The 20,711-nt window shown below is 39.7% G+C and overlaps 1 protein-coding gene across 1 annotated transcript; it reads left to right on the top strand.

The window, feature by feature from the left end:
• The first annotated feature begins 1,788 nt into the window (after nt 1-1,788).
• On the top strand, nt 1,789-4,840 carry LOC147168029 (uncharacterized). Its single transcript, XM_086085527.1, has 3 exons — nt 1,789-1,989; nt 2,206-2,229; nt 2,768-4,840. The coding sequence occupies exons 1-3, from the start codon at nt 1,789-1,791 to the stop codon at nt 4,760-4,762; spliced, it is 2,220 nt and encodes a 739-aa protein (XP_085941653.1). The 3' UTR covers nt 4,763-4,840.
• Nucleotides 4,841-20,711: the final 15,871 nt, after the last annotated feature.

Below are 20,711 nucleotides of genomic sequence, written 5' to 3'. Positions count from 1 at the left end.
CACTCTGCATCAATTTATTGTTCTGAAATGGATTTGCTTTAACTTGGCTTAGAGCAATGGTAGTTATTACAAACAAACCGTCAGCAGGTGGCAGCAGAGTATAAGAAATCAGCAAGGACCATGTTACAACAAGCTCTTTTTCTCTGTGTTTTCAACAGGTTTGTCAATCATGATGAAACTTGGCTATTTTTATAATGCTATTTGCTGCAAAACAGAAACAGATACAAATACACTTTAGAAGAGAAGAGACTCTAATCTTTCTTTTGGTAGGTTCCATGTTTTTTTATAGCAATAGAACACAATATTCTGTGAGCCTTGCAAAATAAATCAAAATCCAGTAAAACAGCAAGGAGCGAAGGGGGTTCCTTCAGTGAAAATGGCTGTTAGTGAATGAGTTAAAGTAATACACAGATACCGACAATGCTAACTTGGCTAGTCTGGCTAAACTCTTGTCAATTAAGGCACGAGGGAATGGGACAACTTTGTTATGACTAAATTGACAGCCCTTCTACTGTGTGCCGCCCAGAGAATCATTCAAATGTTCTTTGATTTATTCAAGCCACAATTATTCAACAATCAGTATAATGCAGTTGTCAGACATTTGTTGACATTAGCATGATATATGGTATTGTTAGAACCTCTAAATTTGAACACTCGTCTTAAACCAGTCAGAATGTTCAAAATGGTGTTGTGTTAAGAAATGGTTGAGCTAGAAGACCATCAGATTCAAGGTACATTAACTTTTATGCGTTTATATTGCTGTTTTAATGCCTTGTTACAATAAAACCAGGATGGTAATAACAATGATGGGGTAGTCGTGGCTGAGTAGATAAGAATGGGGCTTTGACCAGGGGTCAGATGTGAATGAGCAACATGCTGCAAACCCCCATTTCACCCACACGTGCCTTGAAGCAATGCACCAAAAAACAAAACTGAATTGCTCCTCAGGCCTTGGAAAGCAACCCACTCCTCCAGTCAATTGAGTGTGCTTGCTGTGTACACCACTGTTAAATGCAGAAGAAAAGAAAAAATCTCATTACAATAAATGATTATCCCTTTGGGCATGCAAATATTTCACAACATTTTATAAGAGGTAGGTGGTGAGTTTACGCATGTACATAACTGCCAATCCATCAGCATGTCTGCCAACGATTTTGCTGCTGAAGAGAGATACAAGCAGGTTAAGTAATTCCCACTTAGCTGGCTACATACTGTGCCTGCTGGGTCGTGAAAGTCACTTTGTGTTGAACTAATTGGCAGGATGATCTGCTGCATGGCGATTGGGCATCTTGTTGCCACTAAAGGGGTTAGTGGAGCAATCCCATAAGGTGGCAGCGCAGAAAGAGGGTGGATTTTTAAGGAACCTGTTTGGAGGTAACCAAGACACATACAAAGGTTTTCCCATATACTGCTTGTAAAGAAAACACAATGCTAAATGCTAGTAACAGGCATATTCATCTCCTTCCTGACCACATCCAGGGATGTGATTTTTCCGCTAATTCGCGGAATTCCGCTTTTTTTTATCTCCCAAAATAAAATTTTACAATTTTTTAAGTGGTAAAAAATCTGATTTCGTCTCTCTACAGCATTCCATTTTAGTGTTTCCGTAACTGAAATGAAACGGATCTTGCGATTGGCTGAAGTCTCCGTGTTGACCAATAAACGCGCTTGTTATAAAGGCATAGGAGTATGCCATTGTTTGTTGACCAATAAACGCGCTTGTTATAAAGGCATAGGAGTATGCCATTGTTCATTTCTCACACGTTTTTGCCGGGTGTTTAAAGACAGATGTCCGTGATCGAACGCAAAGATGCTCCGCGAGTTAAGGAAATTGACAAGATCGTAAAAAACAAGTTTCGATGGGACTGGTTAGAGAAGGATATATCTACAAATGTTGGAAAGAAGACTGTGACGAATTTGTTCAGTGACTTTATTCGGAAGATCGATCGTGCCGGGAAAGCGCTTTGCATTTGGTGCCATGATACCATTGACTATAGTGGGAGAGGTTTCAAAGCTCTTGAAAGTCACGCAAAGAGCAAAAAACACGTGAAAGAATTCCAGTCAAGAACAACAAATTATTCCATTGCTGGAAGTTTCGGTGCCCAAACGAAAACTCCAAAACTTTACGGCCTCCATCCCTTATTGACATCACAATCGGAAGTGGTAATAGAGAGACGTGATCCACCCCAACAACCTGTACCAGTTGCTGATAGAGTCGTGAATTTTGAGGTAGGTGGTAAACTTTTCAAATTAATCGAAATCAAATTTTCGAAAATATTATAATGTAATAAAAATGGCCATAAATATTTAACATGGTTAATCATTGACACAAACTCAAATGAATGCTGCATGTTTGCACTTTTCAGGTTTCAATATGTTGACTGTCTTGATGTATGCAGTTACAGGGATGATCTTAGTCAATCATGCATTTGACGAATGCATGATTGTGTTTTTACCAGAGCTTGCTGCATGAGGTATTTTATGTTTTTGTTATGCATTATGTATTAAATTAAGAATGATTGATTAAATGATTTATTGCATGGTAAATATTATTTCCAATGGTTAAAGATAATTTACTATTTTGTAGCTAATTTTCAACATTTTTTGTTACCATAATAAATACTCTGACATGTGAATGTGCATGAAAGTTTAGACTAAATCCTTTTTTATTTACTTTGGTCGCATGACATTTTGGATTATAATTCAAATAACTATTTAAATTATTTAATTGTTTACTGATTATTGTTAAATTTATTTTATTCTTCAGGCAATGCTGTTGGGAGTGATGGCCGAAAATTATCTTCCGTTCACCATGGCCCCAAAGCTCATCACACTGTCAAAGGAACTGGCAAGGGATCCAAAAGCTCTGAATGGACTGTCCATGGATAGAACCAGTGCATCCAAAATGAAGTATGGCCTTGCTCACACTATGCTTGATGAGACTTTAACAAACTTAAGATCCTCCCACTTTTCAATGAACATTGACGAGTCCACCAGCAACAATCTACACCGTGTCCTGTGTGTACTCGTCAGCTATTTCTCCCCGATGACAAAGTCTGTTGTGGTGGAACATTTAGCATCTTTGAGTGTTGTTAAAGTTGACAGCAAATCTCTCTTTGATGAACTCTCAGCCCTCATGACCAAGAACAATATTCCCTGGAGCAATTTGGTGTCGGTGTTGATGGACTCATGTGCAGTGATGCGGGGTTCTAAATCTGGAGTTGAGACGCGTTTGCGAGAGGGACCAGCACCACATCTCCTTGACATAGATGGGGATACCTGCCACCACATCCACAACGCCTCCAAGCATTTTTGCAAGCCATTTGAGTACAAGATTGAAGGACTCCATAATGATCTCTTCAATGATTTCAAGTGGTCAACCGATCTGAAGGAAGTTCTTCAAGAAATTTGCTTTCTGACAGGCATCACCTTCACCATGCCAGAGAGATTTGTCAGCCATCGATGGCTTTCAAACTATGATGTTTCAATGTCCACCTTACGCCTCATGGATGTCTTTACCATCTTCTACCATGCATTTTTTGGCAGAGAAGATAAAAAACTCTATCTCCCCACCATCATGGCCATCTACCACAAGAAGGATCTTTCAAGAGAAGTCAAAGCCAAACTCAAAGACATACAATCAGCTTTAGGCCAAAAGAACATGACTGAGGAAGGAAGGAAGAGGAAGCAGAGGATCTATGAGAAGATATTCTTCACAAGATTGGATACGCTTCTCACCCTCAACCTGTACACAGCAGTTCTGCCCTTGCTGAAGAACTATGTGATCACCTTTGAGACGAAAACACCAATGATCCACAAGCTGAACGACAAGCAAGTGGCCTTCTTCAATACGTTTTTGTCCTGTTTCCTGAAGCCAGAGTCCCTTCAAGGCTGTAAACTGACAGAAATTGAGCTGAACAACAAAGCCAACCAACTCAGAGAAAAGGATATTTTCTATGGTGGTGTCACCAGCAAATTGATGGATTCTTCCAACAAGTCGTCAGTTGTGTTCAAGTTCAAAGCCAAAGCCAAGGCAGCATATCTTGCATGTGGACTGTACCTTCAGAAAAAGTTGCCCATGAACAGCAAGCTTCTGAAAGCAGCCTCTGCCATTGACCCACTTGCCAGAGGACACAGCTCAACTTTAAACCAACTGAAGAAGCTGTCATCGTTGATCACCAATGTTCTTGATGAGTCAGAGCTGGGGAACTATGATCTCGAGGTGAGAGAATACCAGTTGGACAGTGAGTTGCCAACACCTTTGGACTCAGAGGGGAAGGCAATTGCACTGGATCGTTGGTGGGCTCAAGTCTTTGCTGTTGGAAGATACCCAACTTTGGCCAAGATGGTGAAGGCTCTCATGAGTTGCTTCCATGGGCCGCAAGTAGAGGGGGCTTTCAGTGTCATGAGTGATGTCCTGAACCCCAAAGCATGCAGAATGGACATAGCCACATACAGTTCTATCCAGACTGTGAAATATGCCCTAAGAGCAAGAAAGACCACCTCTGTCAGCCATTTTGGCAGGAAAGACATTCTGATGGATCCTGTGCAGTCCAAACTGTGCCTAAATCTGAGGACATCCTCCAAAAGGTACAGGGAGGAGAAGGATGCAGAAGCAGCTATGTTGTCTGCAAAACGAACAGAACTTGCTGTGAAACAGGACACCCAAATGAGCAAGGCTGCCTCAAGAAGAACCATCAAAGCTGCACAGAAGCAGGCTAGAAAGACCCATTCCAAAGCAATGAAGTCTAGGAGGAAGTAGTGTTTGTGTCATGTGAATGGATTGTGCTCAAGAATGAACACTTGTATATTCCTGTAAATATGTTGAATGTTTTAATGAGTAGAAAATAGAAAAACATTATTTATGTGTTAACTTAGTAATCACATTAGTTAGATATGATGATATTCTCAGTGATAGTTTTTAAAAGCAAAGGCAGTCCAATGTTTTTCAATGTGACTGATTTTGAGTTGACTAAAACTGCAATTTTATATGGGATAGTTCAATATACATTGAAAATTTATGCTGTTGTTTTGTCTATTTCTTTGTCATCTGAGTGCATTGAAAGTACTTAAAAACACAGAAAACCCATGAGCCCTGTTAGAGTAGACAATATTAAGTATTGTACTCTTTGCGTGTTCAATTAACTGAATGGTGAGATTCTGTTGAAGAAGTTCCTTTGCAAAGGTTTTAATTACCAGAAGCTTCTGGTCCACATAGACAAACCATCCAAGCGATGGTCTGTTCAAATGTGTCGCCTCTCTCCAGCTCACATCGTTATTTATTCACAAAAAGGGTTCAGAAAAAGGTCAGCCCACAACACACCTGGTTACAACTGAATACAAGAGAATCCGTTCCCATGGGTATAAATCAGATTAGAAAAAATACAATAATAATAAGCCTGACTCCCTTCCGACACAGCAAAATCCCCGAAACCTCCCTTTAGATTACGAATGAATAGACAGACCCGTTGCTCTTTCTCATGAAAGTAACACAGATAAGAATATAGGTCTATTCATACAGCCATACTGAGTTAACATAATTATAAACGGCTAAAATATAATTTAAAACTAAAAAACAATGTTAATAACTCATCATTCCCTCATTTGAGCTCTTGAGAGCTCAACACATTAAAACATTTTTTTTCAATGGTTGTGTGATAAAAATAATTATCCTTAAAACATCCCTTTAGCAGAAGAGGAGATAGTTTAGCAATCATATGACATTAAAAAACAATTTGATACATTTAAAAGATTTTTAGTGGAATAAGCATAGCATATGTGAGGCTTAACATAAAATGTTGTTCATTGAAAAGTGTCGCAATGTATCGGCAGACGAATATGTGTTCTTTGAAGCCATCTTGTGATGAAGTTCTTTGAAGGTCCTTTTTTTTTTTTTTTTATGAAAAGAGTGTCGCAATAGTTCGTCTCTTCTTTAAGAATTTGGGGTAGACTACCCAAATTCTTCGATTTGTCACCTGGGATTATTCTGCCCAAAATGTGACTGATCAAAGGAATGATTGCCCAAAAAAAGGCACTTGCTCTTGATCCGTTGACTGATGTCCTCAAACGGCAGCTCCGGAACCGGGCACGGATTCAGCTGACGTGGCTCCAGGTCGGAGGTGATAAGATTGATGCTCCAGTTGTGGAATTTCGTCTCTCCTTTCAACCTGAGAGCATCAGTTGATGAGATGGCCGAGCCTGGCACGTCTCCTTTCCAGTTGTGGAATTTCTCCTCATCAACCCCCTGGGGCCGTTCTCCTGAGTGCAGAAACTTTTCATTTTTAGTTTCTCATAAACTCACATAAATTTTATTTGGAGGAAAAAACCCTGATAGTTTTTGTTAGTTGGGATTAGTAAATGTTATTTGATTAAGATCCGTAGGTCCTGTGCTGTTGGAACAGGAAAAGATCTATTTTTGTGACATTAAAATAGAGCCCAGCCCTTGATTGAGTTGAATGACATTCGCTCATTCATTAATATAAGACAGAGCTTGTAAATATTTATCTTTCAAATAGGTTTTGTTCAATAATAGGTAATTTTTTACCATGACTAAATTTGTTCTAAATTTGCATAACTGTGCCTTTCATATCTTATTCTCTTCCCAGAATCCCATGACCGGCCGAATCCTGGCATGCTGGGAAAAACTCACATATATTCATATTATCTATACTCTTTTGCAAACACTGGGCTCCAAACATTACATTTTTCAAATGTGATTCTGAGATAAAAGATATAATATAATATAATTACCTTCATTCGGCGAATATGCATTATTGTCCTTGCTTGCTTCAGACTTACTTTGCGATCGATTTCCTCTGATAGATTTCTTCATATTCAAACTGTGAATTATCATTTTCAAACTCATCCTGTCAATTGGAGTGTAGGCCGATACCCCACAACCTTTTTAATTTCGTTTTTAAGTTTGATTTTAATTTTCTAACTCGTCTACATTGGTTAAATTCTTAAACATAAACTCCCTCATTTGACAAAGATCCACTGATTTTTTCAAACATGTCAAGATAAAGGGAGGACAAAATAGAGACCTCATGACTCAAAAGACGTCATAAATAACTCAACCCTCTAAATCAGGCTATGAGATAAACAAAAGAGCTACAAAACACTATAAAACTGAGCATAAGCAGATACAACTTAAGACACTAATATATGATGACTTTAGGGCCATAAAAATAGAGGTAACCATATTACTCAAATTCTCCTAGAGTCCCGAAAATTATTTAAACTGCCAATCAACCTCACCTCTTTTACAGATTAGTGGGGCTGAGGATAAAATCACACAAAATTCACAAATATCTACCATTTCCATAAATTAATCTAACTAAAAATCATCTTCAAACTGCTAATCTTTCACATATTAGCGGGGCTCATAAAAAACACAGCACACAAAATATTTCTGGGATTTATAAATCACAGTGCTGTTAAAAAAAAATCAAACTTAGCCATCAAACTCTTAGTTAGTCTTTTACTTGTTACTACTCATTTTATTATATTATTTATTTTATACTATAGCTGCAGCTGGACGAAGTCCAAAAAAGTTCCTCACGGGGAAAATAAAAATATATCATATCCTAACATATTAATAAAATTCCCATTGTACCAAATCAGAAACTGATTCTCCCAAAAATATAGGCAAAAATTTAGTAGGCTATAGATTGAAATAAATTTTCTCAATCCCTCATTTCAAATTTACATATGTCGTTTTCAATTTCCTGAAATATCTTGCTATAGATCACAGTTCCCCACTCAACACATTAAAAATGCCTTGCATATCACTATGTAGCATTTTACTGAATGGATCACATCTCATTCCGACCACCAACTTTCTCAGTCCAGACCCCCAGCAAAAGGCAGGACGGCAGCTGTTGTCAATGTTCAGTCCTGGCCAGCATGGCGGCTGTTGTGGCAGCAATGTTCAGAGCAGGCATTTAGATTTCCTCTGGATGCAAAACAGCCATAGGGGAGAAGTCACTAGAATGAGGCGTATACACAGTCACTGGGCATTGAGGAATTTGAACATCATGTTTTTCTTAGGCACAGGACGAGAAGACTGTTGCTCTGCGGCTTTAGACCTTTGATCTCTGCCACATCCATTCAGACGCTGTCTGCAATGTGGATCCGATGACACACAGTCTTTCTGAGAGCTCACCTGATCAAAAAATGCACATTCGTTGATACAATGCTTTAAAAATGCCAGACTGAGGATATGGGATCATAGCAAGACAGTTCACTCCCTGCTTTCTCAAAAATGTTTCGTAAAAAACACAGCCTCTTTATTCATTTCTCTTTTTTTTTCAATACCCCTTCAAATAGCTACTAGCCATACAACGTATCAGCAGCTGGGGCGCATCCCGTTCGCAGTTTGTAATCAGTGAAGGCCATCAAACCCTCATCTGCCTTGGAACTCAAACATCAGTTTCTGAAATGACACACTCAGAGAAAAAACAAATATTAAAAATCATTATCAACATGTCAATTTCAAAAACATTCATAACTCCTTATTCAACTATCTTACTTCCAGCCACAGCTATAAAGATGTAGGCATAATTATATCAACTCTCAAACAAAATGCCATTATTTTATCATTACTCTTTATTCATTTGTCCCGAAAAGGGAAAGTTAACAAATTAACCATCGTCATCAATCATTAAAGTGTAAAGATTTATTAGCTCAGTCAAATACTATTACTTATTTTATATTGTTTATCATTCCTCTCTTACCATTTTGACAAAAAAAGAGTCCCATTACGAGGACACATTATGCTCACAGCGCACAGCCCAGCCCCCACCTTTTTTTCTAACCTAGAAACGGGGGAAGGGGGGGGGGGAGGAATCTTAACATTATAAGTCGTAAAACCTATTTTATCATATTCCCATTAATAAAACAAACGCCACTATCACAACAGTATCATCTCACACAAAACAACACCAAACTTAGTTAAAATATTAAAGAAAAACAAACAAAATCCCCATATGCACACTTCTCACTTACAAACCCCCACCTTTTTTTAGAAGCTAGGTCACACACTCAAATGCATACGCACACACTCTTCAGTCATTATAAAAAAAAAAATAAACGGTGTTATTCCTTCAATTCGTTGTCTACAAATCTTATAGCATTTAAACCGCAGCTTCGTACGGTAATTTCAATAAACGGGTTAACTTTAAACAAAGCACCCGTAAACAGCTCCAAAAATACTGGAGTCATTTTAGCATCAAATTCAGCCTTTTTTCATTACCAACAAAGAAAATACAAAAGTCTGACATACCATTTTGTCCAGCGAAAGCTTTGTATACAATCGATCCATAGTTCGTTTTTTCATTGTTCATCGACGCTTTTATTTTAAATCCAATCATCGCTGTAATCAACCTGGACCCCTTTCTGTTCAATTTCAAACAGGCGCTTTTTTTAAAAAACATATTACGTGTAAATAGGACTTTTTCAATAAGAGCCATGAACAAATATGATACTCGTCCCCAAATCGGCCAAAACTGCTTAAAAAACAGAGCGCATACCATAATCTTCAATATATATTATGGTCTAAGGATTCTTCATAGCGTTGACGAAAAACAAAACAAATCAAAAAATTAACCGCTATTTCTTCCTGTACAAAAAAAGCTTCATCACTTCGAGTCTGCATCATGTCACCTTCAAATGCACCACTCCACGACGTGTTTAGTTCAATATCGTCGGAATTATCACAACTCACAATAGAACGACATCAAAACTACAACTCGTTCACACAGATCTCTTTTAAAATTTAGATAATTTGGAAGACGAAAAAACCAGCTGCAGCGGACCAGACAGACAAAACCTCTTCTACGTGGATAACAGTCTCCACTTACCGTACTTTATTTATTTAGGCCTAGAAGTTCCGCCCGTCCTTGAACGCCGCAGCTTGTTCCACGTCAGAATAACACCTTCCGTTTGGTTCAACGGAGGAGACCATTCGTTATAATTCAGCGTCGGCGGTCACCATTTGTTAGAGTAGACAATATTAAGTATTGTACTCTTTGCGTGTTCAATTAACTGAATGGTGAGATTCTGTTGAAGAAGTTCCTTTGCAAAGGTTTTAATTACCAGAAGCTTCTGGTCCACATAGACAAACCATCCAAGCGATGGTCTGTTCAAATGTGTCGCCTCTCTCCAGCTCACATCGTTATTTATTCACAAAAAGGGTTCAGAAAAAGGTCAGCCCACAACACACCTGGTTACAACTGAATACAAGAGAATCCGTTCCCATGGGTATAAATCAGATTAGAAAAAATACAATAATAATAAGCCTGACTCCCTTCCGACACAGCAAAATCCCCGAAACCTCCCTTTAGATTACGAATGAATAGACAGACCCGTTGCTCTTTCTCATGAAAGTAACACAGATAAGAATATAGGTCTATTCATACAGCCATACTGAGTTAACATAATTATAAACGGCTAAAATATAATTTAAAACTAAAAAACAATGTTAATAACTCATCAGCCCCCAGACCCCCGGCTAAATTTTCAGATAATTTCACTTTGGTCAAATCACATCCCTGCACATCATTTCGTCTCTACCAACAATTCCAAGTCCTACACTTCCCCAGTCATCTATGGAATTCCCCAAGATTGTACTTGCCCCCCTCCTGTTCACAATTTATATGCTTCCCTTCCTCAAATAATTTGCCATTATGGACTGCAATTTCACTGTTACGCCGGCGATACCCAACTGTACATCTCATCCTCTCCACCATAACCAACTGCCTTGCTGACATTAATACCTGGATGGACAAAAACGTTCTAAAATTAAACAGCAACAAAACAGAACTCCTCATTACCAAAATCTCTCCTTCCCGCCATCCAAAACTTCTCCCTCTATATCGATGGACACAAGGTCACCCCTCCCCCTCCGTTTGCAAACTCGGTATCATAAAGGACTCCACTCTTACATTCAAATACCCATATTACCTTACCATATTATTTTCTGTCTGTGCATGATTGCACGCCTCCGTCCCTCCCTCTCCCAGACAACAGTCAAGTTACTCATTCATTATTTTATCACTTCCGGACTTGATTACTGCAATAGCCTCTCTCTTTGGACTTCCTACCAATCTTCTTAAAAAAAACTGCAGTATGTCCAGAACTCTACTGCCTGCCTTCTCACTTACACCGAATCTACCCACAATCTCCAACAGCTCCAGTGGCTCCCCATCCAGCACTGCATCCAGTACCAAGTTCTTCTATTGACCTAAAAGTCCCTCCATAACCTGGCCTCTCCCTACCTTGCTGATCTCCTGAAGCGCCATTGTCCCATCCGCTCCTTTTGCTCTGCTGCCTCCATTCTTATCACACCCATCACCCGCACAAACCACCGGACCTTGGGGGACCGAGCCATCGGCACTGCTTAACCACACCCCCTGGAACTCACTCCCACAACCCATTAGGAATACAGACTCTTTTAATAACTTCAAAACCCTTCTACCACCTGTTCAAACTGGCTTTTCTTTAATCCCGCTGTCTGCTATTGTTGTATTGTTGTCTTTGTGTGTGTGTGTAGTATCCATATACATTTTATTATTATTTTATAGCTGGTGTCAGTCCAAAACCTTGTACCTCCAAAGTGGTCACTTATGTCTGTTCAACCGTTAACATTACATTATTAAAGAAAAAAAGCCATTTTCAACACTCAACGATCGGCCAGTAATTTGTCAAAATAAACCCACATGTGACGTGCAGACTGCCCAACAGTATAGATTTTGGAAAAAATATTACATTTACCAAATCGTGATTTATGAGGTTTCGGCGACGCCAGTGATATGCTTTTCTGTCAGGATATTTATTTTGATGAGTAATCCAGATTACCAACGGTATTGCTCATTCAATAAAGTAAAATATTGTTTTTTAATTATTATTTTTTTAATTTAATGGAGCTCATAAATTGTTTTTGGTGTATTCTTTATTGAAATATTGTTTTTATTGAAATATTGTTTTAAATGCAGTGGTGGCTAGTCCAAAATTCAAGTAAAATTGAAGTGTGCCTTCAGAGGTTCACTTGTCCTTGATACTTTTAAATGGCCGTTTTTCATAATTGTTAACACACAAAAATCTCAACTTTGGCACAATTTGCACAACCTTAACTTCATGTACCATTCGCTCGACCCGAATTGTCTCTACTTCACATTCTCTTATGACTCCCCTTGACTCTTTCCTGACTTTCCTTTTTTACACGCCAATTGCACATCACCTTGTTTTCTAAACACTACACACAATGTTCAGTTGTTGCAAACACCTCTCACATAAAGCTCAAAGCATCAACCTACAATACACTCTGCAGTCAATTTCACATTAACTTGTTGTCAAAACACTACATACAATGTTCTGTTGTTACACACTTCTCATGAGACATCTCAGTGGTATCAACCTACAACACACATGTGTTCAAAACTCAACACATTCAGGTCTGGTGAGCATTTAGCAATCAGGACTGCAGCATATAAGTGCCTTGAGCCTCCTCTGTGTTTGTTGAACAATGGAGAACCTTGAAGAGCGCAACCAGAGAAGGAGACGTGCAAGAGTGAAAGCAGGAGGAGGACATAGAGGACAAAAATAAAATTTACACACGTTTTCTGAAAGCATAGTCCATATTCTCAAAACTCTACACAGCCCAGTGAAAACTTACGTTGCCCCAAATTACAACATATCTGAGCTGCTCTGGCTCATCTAACTGATCTGGTGGAGTGAGATTGTTGTGTAGGTTGTCCGAGAAAGTCATCAGATGGGCAGTGTTGTAGGGGCCAAAGGTGGCATGGTGATGGAGGACACTGTTGTGGGTAATTGCTGCACATATTGTGACGTTCCCTCCGTGCTGGCCGATGATGTTTCTTCCCCTCCTTTGTCGTCTTTTTGCAAGGTTGAATCCAACCTCATCGATGAAGATGAACTGGTGCTCCACCACAGCCACCGAGCTAAAAAATTATCTGAAACACACAAAAAAAAATCAGACAGAGCTGGCGTGGTTACTAATGAATTACAATTATGATTAAAATGCTGAAATATGTATAATTCACACAAAGGGCCTGGATGGGATTTAATACCATGACTCCCAGGTGAGAGCCATACACGCTTACCAGTCAGCCAAAGGGCCAAGTAGCCAGGATGCAAGATCAAGCGGAGGCATAGTGACAGGACCATCAATTGTCATCAACTGTGGGATTGTAGGCTATAGTACTCACTTGAACATAGTTGTACCGCAGTTCGTTGATTGCATTTGCCTCAATGTTATGGCATTATTTTCTCAGACCATGTTTATAATTTCAGTTTCCTGTTCAGGAGACAGAAGACGTTCCCGGCCACCTTGTGTTGGTAATCTTTCAGTTTTGCAATACAAATATGAAAATACTGCAAAGGCTATGTAGGAATACAAGTAGGAATGAATTTCCTAGACACATTAAACACTTTATAGTCCTGCATAACACACAACAGGCAATACTGTACTTGAATATTACTGTATACATTGGTATGCAGTACTGCAGTTTTCGAGTGAGAGTAGAATTCCTACCTATTGTCTTTTCGGAAAGTCCAAATGATTGCAGCTACAGTGTGCCTGCTCAAATTTGGCTGTACCCTTTGGCCAGCCTCCCTCATTGTTAGACCATGGTTGACCACATGGTCAACCAAAGTGGCTCGGATCTCATTGGAGATTATAGTCCTTGTTCGTGGCCTGCCTCATCCTCGTCCTCCTCGTCCTCTTCTTACTCGCACTCTTATGCCTCTGGTTCTGCCTGTTTCAATTGTAGTCCTCCATTTCTCCAACCAAGATCACTCACCTGTTGCCCTTTTATGCTGAAGCTCTGATTGCTAATTGTAAAACAGTGGTACAGGTGTTAGTAAACCATGTGATGACTCAGTGAGTATTGCAAGGCAAGTAAATTCAGAATTTTGACTGGAAGTGTGTTCTTTGTGAAAACAAGTATTTTGCTTAATGCCGAGAATTGTGTTTAGTGTTTTGAAAAAGGTGTGTTTTAGAACGTCAAACTGAGACTAAAGCAGGAATTGTGTTTATGGTTTAGTGGAACTGGTTAAGGGATTTGGTACATGAGTTACATGTTGTGTTAACTTTGTCTCAGGTACCAGAAATTGTGTGTTAACAATCCAGAAAAACTGTAAGTTTGTTTTATGAAAACACTGAGTCATTTTTTTACAAAAGGAGAAATATCTAACTTTTCACAGTCTTTGTCATTCATATGGTGTGTTCCATTTTACAACAGTGTTGGCAATTTTGCACTTCAACTGTGATGTAACGCCATCTCACCTCTGAAGTGGTTGCAAACTTCATTTACGTTTTTAAATGTCCATTACCTATTTAACTTGTGGTTTTAATGTCAATGACTAACAGCAGACGTAGGTAAGTAAGTAAAGCAATTAAAGAAGCTGCAGGGTGGCTAAAAGAAAATGTTTTAAAATATTCTGCAACCATCTTGAATCTTACAATGATGTGAGAAATTCAACAAATGCTATATATATATATGTATTGGAAATAAACACAATATTAATAGCTTTTAAATAAATATTTTCCTCCATTAACCACTGTTTTGTTATGAGATTTTACAGTAGGGCTGCAAGATATATCGAAAAAAATACCGTCATTGCTATGATGTCACGTGCAATATGCTCATCGCAAACACGTGTGATAAATTCAAACTTTTGTTATGGTACTGTATGCCTTGTTGCACGCATTGGCGTTTATCCAAATTCGACCAATCAGATGCAACCTTAAATACGCACCTCCCTAGATACTGCTCTCCTATTGACTGGAGCGGACCACTGGCGTCCTGTGAGCAACTCCGCAGCCGTGGACAGAGGAAAATTAAATAGCAGACGCGGGAGGAAGAAATGAACGAGGATGAAAACAATGAACTATTTGTGCCTAAAAAGAATAGCACGTTTGCAATATGGGACTATTTCGGCTTGAGGAGAGATGACTGTGCAAGTGATGTTGAAGAACAGTGGCTACGTCAAGAGGAAACATAACCAATCTACACAGCTGTCTACAGTGTCCCACTACTAACGCAAAGGCAAGTTGTAAAATAGCAAATCGATAACCACTAATGACAGTTTTGCGAGTGTCACAGCTTACGAGAAAACCTCTAAGCGCCACAAGGCCATTAACTGCAGCTTCCCGGAAAGTACCTCTAGTCTGTGTACCTGCAAGCAACTCACCCTCCGAGAGACTTTTTAACGTGCCTCGGGCAATGTAGTTACATGCCAAAGTGAACATGCTGGTACCACTTCCTGGCAAAAAAACTTAAATAATTTTGTTAAGCAGTGGGTTTTTTTATGGTTATTGTAACGTTGAAAAGGGGAAGACTTGCATCTTAAGCACTTTGTTTTCAAGAATTATAATATATTTTTTGTATATATTATTTAATTTACCAGTCATGCTAAAGCTCTTGGGAATTTCATGGTTGTCACTTACCCATGGTTATGCTTGAATAAAATAACTGAGTAATGCTTTTTTTGGGGGGTCCTCGCATGTTTATGGTAACACTTGTTAAGTGTTTACACTTCATAAATTTAGCTTCAATTACAATGATTAAATATCACAACAATATCACTATTGCGATATTCAACACCCATATTGCGTATTGCATGTTTTTCCAATATCGTGCAGCCCTATTTTGCAGACCACTTTAGAGTAACGATTGATGTCAGATGTGATAATTGTTTAGTCACAACATGGTTTTAAGCAGATCTGAACGGTTGTCTTTACCTGAGGAAACACTGCACAGTTTTGGCCTGGCTAAAGATGAGATGATTGAAAAAGTTCTACACACTGAAACCAACCTTGTCTTTTACTAGTCCCTATTCCAACATCTATTTTATTAAAACATTTTATGGATTGTTTCGAGAAGAGCTTTTAAGCATTGTAAGTTGCTACCTATCTACCTACCTACCTCCCTCTATATAATAATTTGGTGTGTTGGAAACCTCAAGTTGTAGTTTAGTTTAAATTAAACAGACACTACAAAATGTGTTATATACACAGGCATGTGATTGTGTGTCTAATCACCATCAACAAGACAACCAGGAATCTTTTTCATGCAACCATTCTATCCTGCTTTTAATGAGACTCAATAATTACATTTCCAGCATGTCCTCTCTGTGGCTTGCATCACTGATGCCCGGATTGTTCAACATAAACTAAAGGTCTTTTGCCAAGGCAGTTCTATTGCACGCATTTCAAAGATGCATCTTTTTATTCTGGGTCACTCGCTGTTATAAGGAATGTTTGGCCACTCTAATTGGTTGAGATAGATTTTCGCTTTGATGCCTGAAAAGTCTTTCTCCCTTGCGCGCACACACGCACGCACGCACACACCCACACACACACACGGGTCATATTGGCATCTTTTTTTTTGGTAGCAGCAGTAGTAGTAGTCAGTATCTTTCGGTTATTTTCAAATGGGTGCCTCTGAATTGGCAGACCGGGGTGGTGGTTCCCCTTTTTAAGAAAGGGGACCGGAGAGTGTGTTCCAACTAGGGGATGGTAAAAGGTATTTCACTTGTATAGCGCACTCAAAGTACTTCAGACTGACTTCACATTTACCTACAAATAGCGCAGCATCAGGAGCAACTGGGGGTTCAGTATCCTACTCAAGGACACTTTGACATGTCACAAGTGCCGTACCTATACAACACCCCCGCACTCCCATGACGATGATTACGTCTTTGGCGCATGAATGCCGCCATCCACCGTCCGCCTCCCGTGGGTGTAAAATAATATTTAAATGTATGACATAAATATGTTATTACAGCGACCACCTGGCAAAAAATCCATCTCTCGCAACTGCCCACTGCATCACCTCTACAACTTGCCAACGGCTCCAAAGCAACAAAAACTTGCTTACTCCAGCCAAGGAGTTGCAGTGAAGCACCACACATTCCCACGCTCATTTCACTCTTGATACATCTGAACGTGAGAGTGGAAAAGTGCGTACGCCATGTTTTTGTGCGTACGCACCTTCCATACATGAGGCCCAGTGGCATAAATATCGCCGTGCAACCGGTGCATCGCACCGGGGCCCAGAGACAGCGCAGGGGCCCATTACAGAAGGGGAAAAGAAAGAAAGAAAGAAAGAACAAAAACGGAGAAATAAATGGCCAGAGTTATTTTGTAAATACAATGTCGGAAATGATCATTTAATCACTTGACTTCGGCATCTGTCAGTCACGATGAGTCTTGTTGACGTGATGCGAGTTGAAAAAAAGAAAGTAAAAAAAGTGGCGCGCAAAAAAAGAAAAGACAAAAAAACATGACGTTAAAGCTATTGGAAGAGATGTGATAGACGTGGTTTGAGTCCAGGCCATGAGGCAAAATCTAGTGCTCCCACCGGAGTCTAGCTGTAGCTTGCCGGCATTAGCTCCATCGCAGAAGCGACCCTCCAGCCGCGTCTCGTTTCTCCCGGCGGTCAAAAGGCGGCTTCCCCGTGTCACCGCCGCTTACGCAGCCTCGGGAAGAATTTGACGCCAAATGCAAAAAACTAATATTGCATTTGGCTCAGGCGCTCTGGATCATTCTCCAGATACAATAAACAAGGAAACAGGTGTTTTTCTGACAAATGCTACTTTGGAATTATAGGAGTGTCGTAAATGAGTTCGCTGAGCGCGGCGCGCAGATGAGCTTCTAATAAGTGAGTATAGTTATAAATAATTTTTGTTATGATAATTGAGGGGAGGGGGGGCACAATTTTTTTTTTGCACCGGAGCCTCTCAGCATGGTGTCACGCCACTGATGAGGCCCCAGGTCAGGGATGAGATCCTGCCCCTTAAAGTATTTCAGGGATCATGTTTATGAAGAGGATGGAGCGGGAGATCGACAGGTAGATTGGTGCAGCTTCTGCAGTGATACAGACTTTGTGTTGGTCCGTCGTGGTGAAGAGGGAGCTGAGTCAGTAGGCAAAGCTCTTGATTTACAGGCTGATCTACGTTCCTACACTCACCTATGGTCACAAGCTGTGAGTCGTCACCAAAAGAACAAGATCCTGGTTATACACAGCAAAAATAACATTTTGGGAGTTGATTTTAACTCCTGAAGTGTAATTTTGATATTTTCAATGTCAAAGGGTGCCCAAAGTAGGTGTTATTTTACAGAGTTGTAGATTCACTCTGCACAGATGTAATTAACTCATTCACTAGCAGCCATTTTCACTGAAGCAACCACCTACGTTCCCGGCTGTTTTACTGGATTTTAACGGATTTTGCAAGGCCCGCAGAATATTGTGTTCTATTGCTATAAAAACATGGAACCTACCAAAATAAAGATTAGAGTCTCTTCTTTCGTCAAAAAAAAAGCATATTTGTATCTGTTTCCATTTTGCAGCAATTAGCATTACAATATAGCTAAGTTTCATCATTATTCACAAATCTGTTGAAAACACTGGGAAAAAGAGCATGTTGCAACATGGCCCTGGCTGCTCTCTTATACTCTGCTGCTACCTGCTGGCCGTTTTTTATAACTACCATTGTTGTAAGCAACCTCTTTAGGTCAGAAACTGCATCAAAACCTTCTGTAAGTTCTAGCATTAAAAAACTTTTTTTATTTTTTTATGTATAAATACGTTTTTGGGAGAGAAGGACAAAATATTAAAAAACGTACATTTTTGGTTTTGAATGAGTTAAGCTTCACCTTTGCACCAACACTTCTCCAGTTTGAGAGAGACGAGCTGGCGCACTTTTCCTTCACCTCGCTTGTCACAGGAAACACTGACAATTGATGAACGAAAGTAATTTGGGAACATTAAGTAATTTTCACTCACAGAAAATACTTCCCAGTAAAAACTGGACTGTTAAAGTTTGTGTTTTCAACATTTCAGTTATTTTTAGTAGCGCAAAGCGTAAAAAAAGGGGGGGAGGAGGTAAGGGGATGGTGGAATAGATGGATATTTCACATTGTCGAGAATCTTATGTGGTTGCAGGTCTATGTGTACAGTGTCATTACGTCAAGTTTTATTATTTATTTATGTTATGTTCTAAGTTTTTAGTCCTGTTTGGTCTTCAGAAGCTTTACTTGCTGTCGTCTACTCGTCATGGTGATTGTTTCCACCTGTGTCCCATTCCCCTGGGTTGTCTACGGCCCCGTCCAGATGGAAGCAAAGCCGGCTTCGTTCCTCAAACAAGTCTCGTACACACAGAAGCATTTCAAGACTTGTGTGTGTCCAAAAGAAGACGCTGAGGACGTTTAACGGCTGTAATGTATATGCCAAGTCTGGAGTAGCGCTGTAGTGCAGACACAGGGAGTTAACGGAAAGTGTAGAAGAAGAATCAGCGAAGGACACTTTATTACACTACAGAACAAACATGGCTTTGCATGTATCAAACAACATGAAAAAGACCAACACAGGAAAAGTGACAATGGCTGGTGATTTAAGTACAACAAAAATATTTTGCTGCAAAAGCATAAGCAAGCTAATGAAGCTGCGCAAAACGACTATGACACGGCTATCCGGCATTGTTTTTGACAGACTGACAGTTTGCGCGCAGACGCGCGAGAATTGCCGCATACGTCATCAATCTGCGACAATGCAATGTGTTGTCATCGAGCTGCGACCATTACGTCATCATCGCTGGAGGAGTATCCTGCATAAGGTGTCCAGACGGACGCATACGGGGCGCGTATTGAAATCTTTCCATTTTGGAGCCCGGTTTCAAAAGTGATCGGTTTCAAGCTCCGAAAACCGCGCCGTCATCTGGAGGAACGGCTTAAACGATAAGAAACTTGTGAGGATACATTGAAGCTGGTTTTCGTGTGGACGGGGCCTACATCTACCCCTGTCCTTTGTCAGATTGTCTTGCCTCCTCTCATGTCCTGAGTCAGCCTTTGTCCTAAGCCTGATTGTGTTCCATGTTACCAAAAGTCCATGCTTGTGTTTCTTGTGCTTCCTGAATTGCTTTTGCCTCCAGTTTTGCTGAGAACTTTTGTTGTTACTTTTGTTCCAAGTTATTACTAGCTTTGCTGAGACTTTGAGTTATTACTTTTCTGGCAATGTTTTTTTTTCAGCGTTGTTGCGCTCCCACCACTGCCTTTTTTTCTTTCTTTCTTTTTTTTACTCCTGATGTAGGCTGTGGTGGTTTCTGCATTGCAGTGACTTTTCTTTGTAATTAAACGATCTCTTGATTTATTCACTAAATCTACTGTTATGTTGTAAAGCTTGTTGTCGTTTTTGCCCCGCCAACTGCTTTTGTATAAAATAAATGTACTCGTCAACATTTCAACACATACTGTAGTCCTGACCTCAATCCCATCATAGACTTTTACGATGAATTCTAATTGTGAGAATGTGTCCTGCTTTCTCAACCAACATCAGGGTGTTGACTTCGACGTGAAGATGAATCTCCTTAGACACACTTCAAAATCTTATAGAATGCCTTCACAGAAGGCTGTAAAAGCATCTAAATCAGCTTTAGCCTTCCTCGCTGTTCTAGTCCATTAACGCTGCGCCGCTACTTTTCCTGCCGCAGGGGGGTGTGGCGTCAGGATCTTTATTGTAAAGATATTTGGGGGGAAATTGTTACAGAGAGCAGCTTTAACATACACCACTACACTTGTGTGACAAGTAAAAACTGAAAATTATGTAACCACCATTGTGTTCTACCTTAAAGTTTCTACAGTACATGGTTAACAGGATCTATAAGAGAAACATGTATACAGTAGTTCCTTT

The sequence above is a fragment of the Leptonotus elevatus genome, chromosome 9, assembly GCF_054856555.1.
Source record: "Leptonotus elevatus isolate MCC_2025b chromosome 9, RoL_Lele_1.0, whole genome shotgun sequence".
NCBI classification, from domain to species: Eukaryota; Metazoa; Chordata; class Actinopteri; order Syngnathiformes; family Syngnathidae; genus Leptonotus; species Leptonotus elevatus.
Note: the sequence above shows the minus strand (reverse complement) of the source record. Positions and strands in the feature narration are given on the sequence as shown.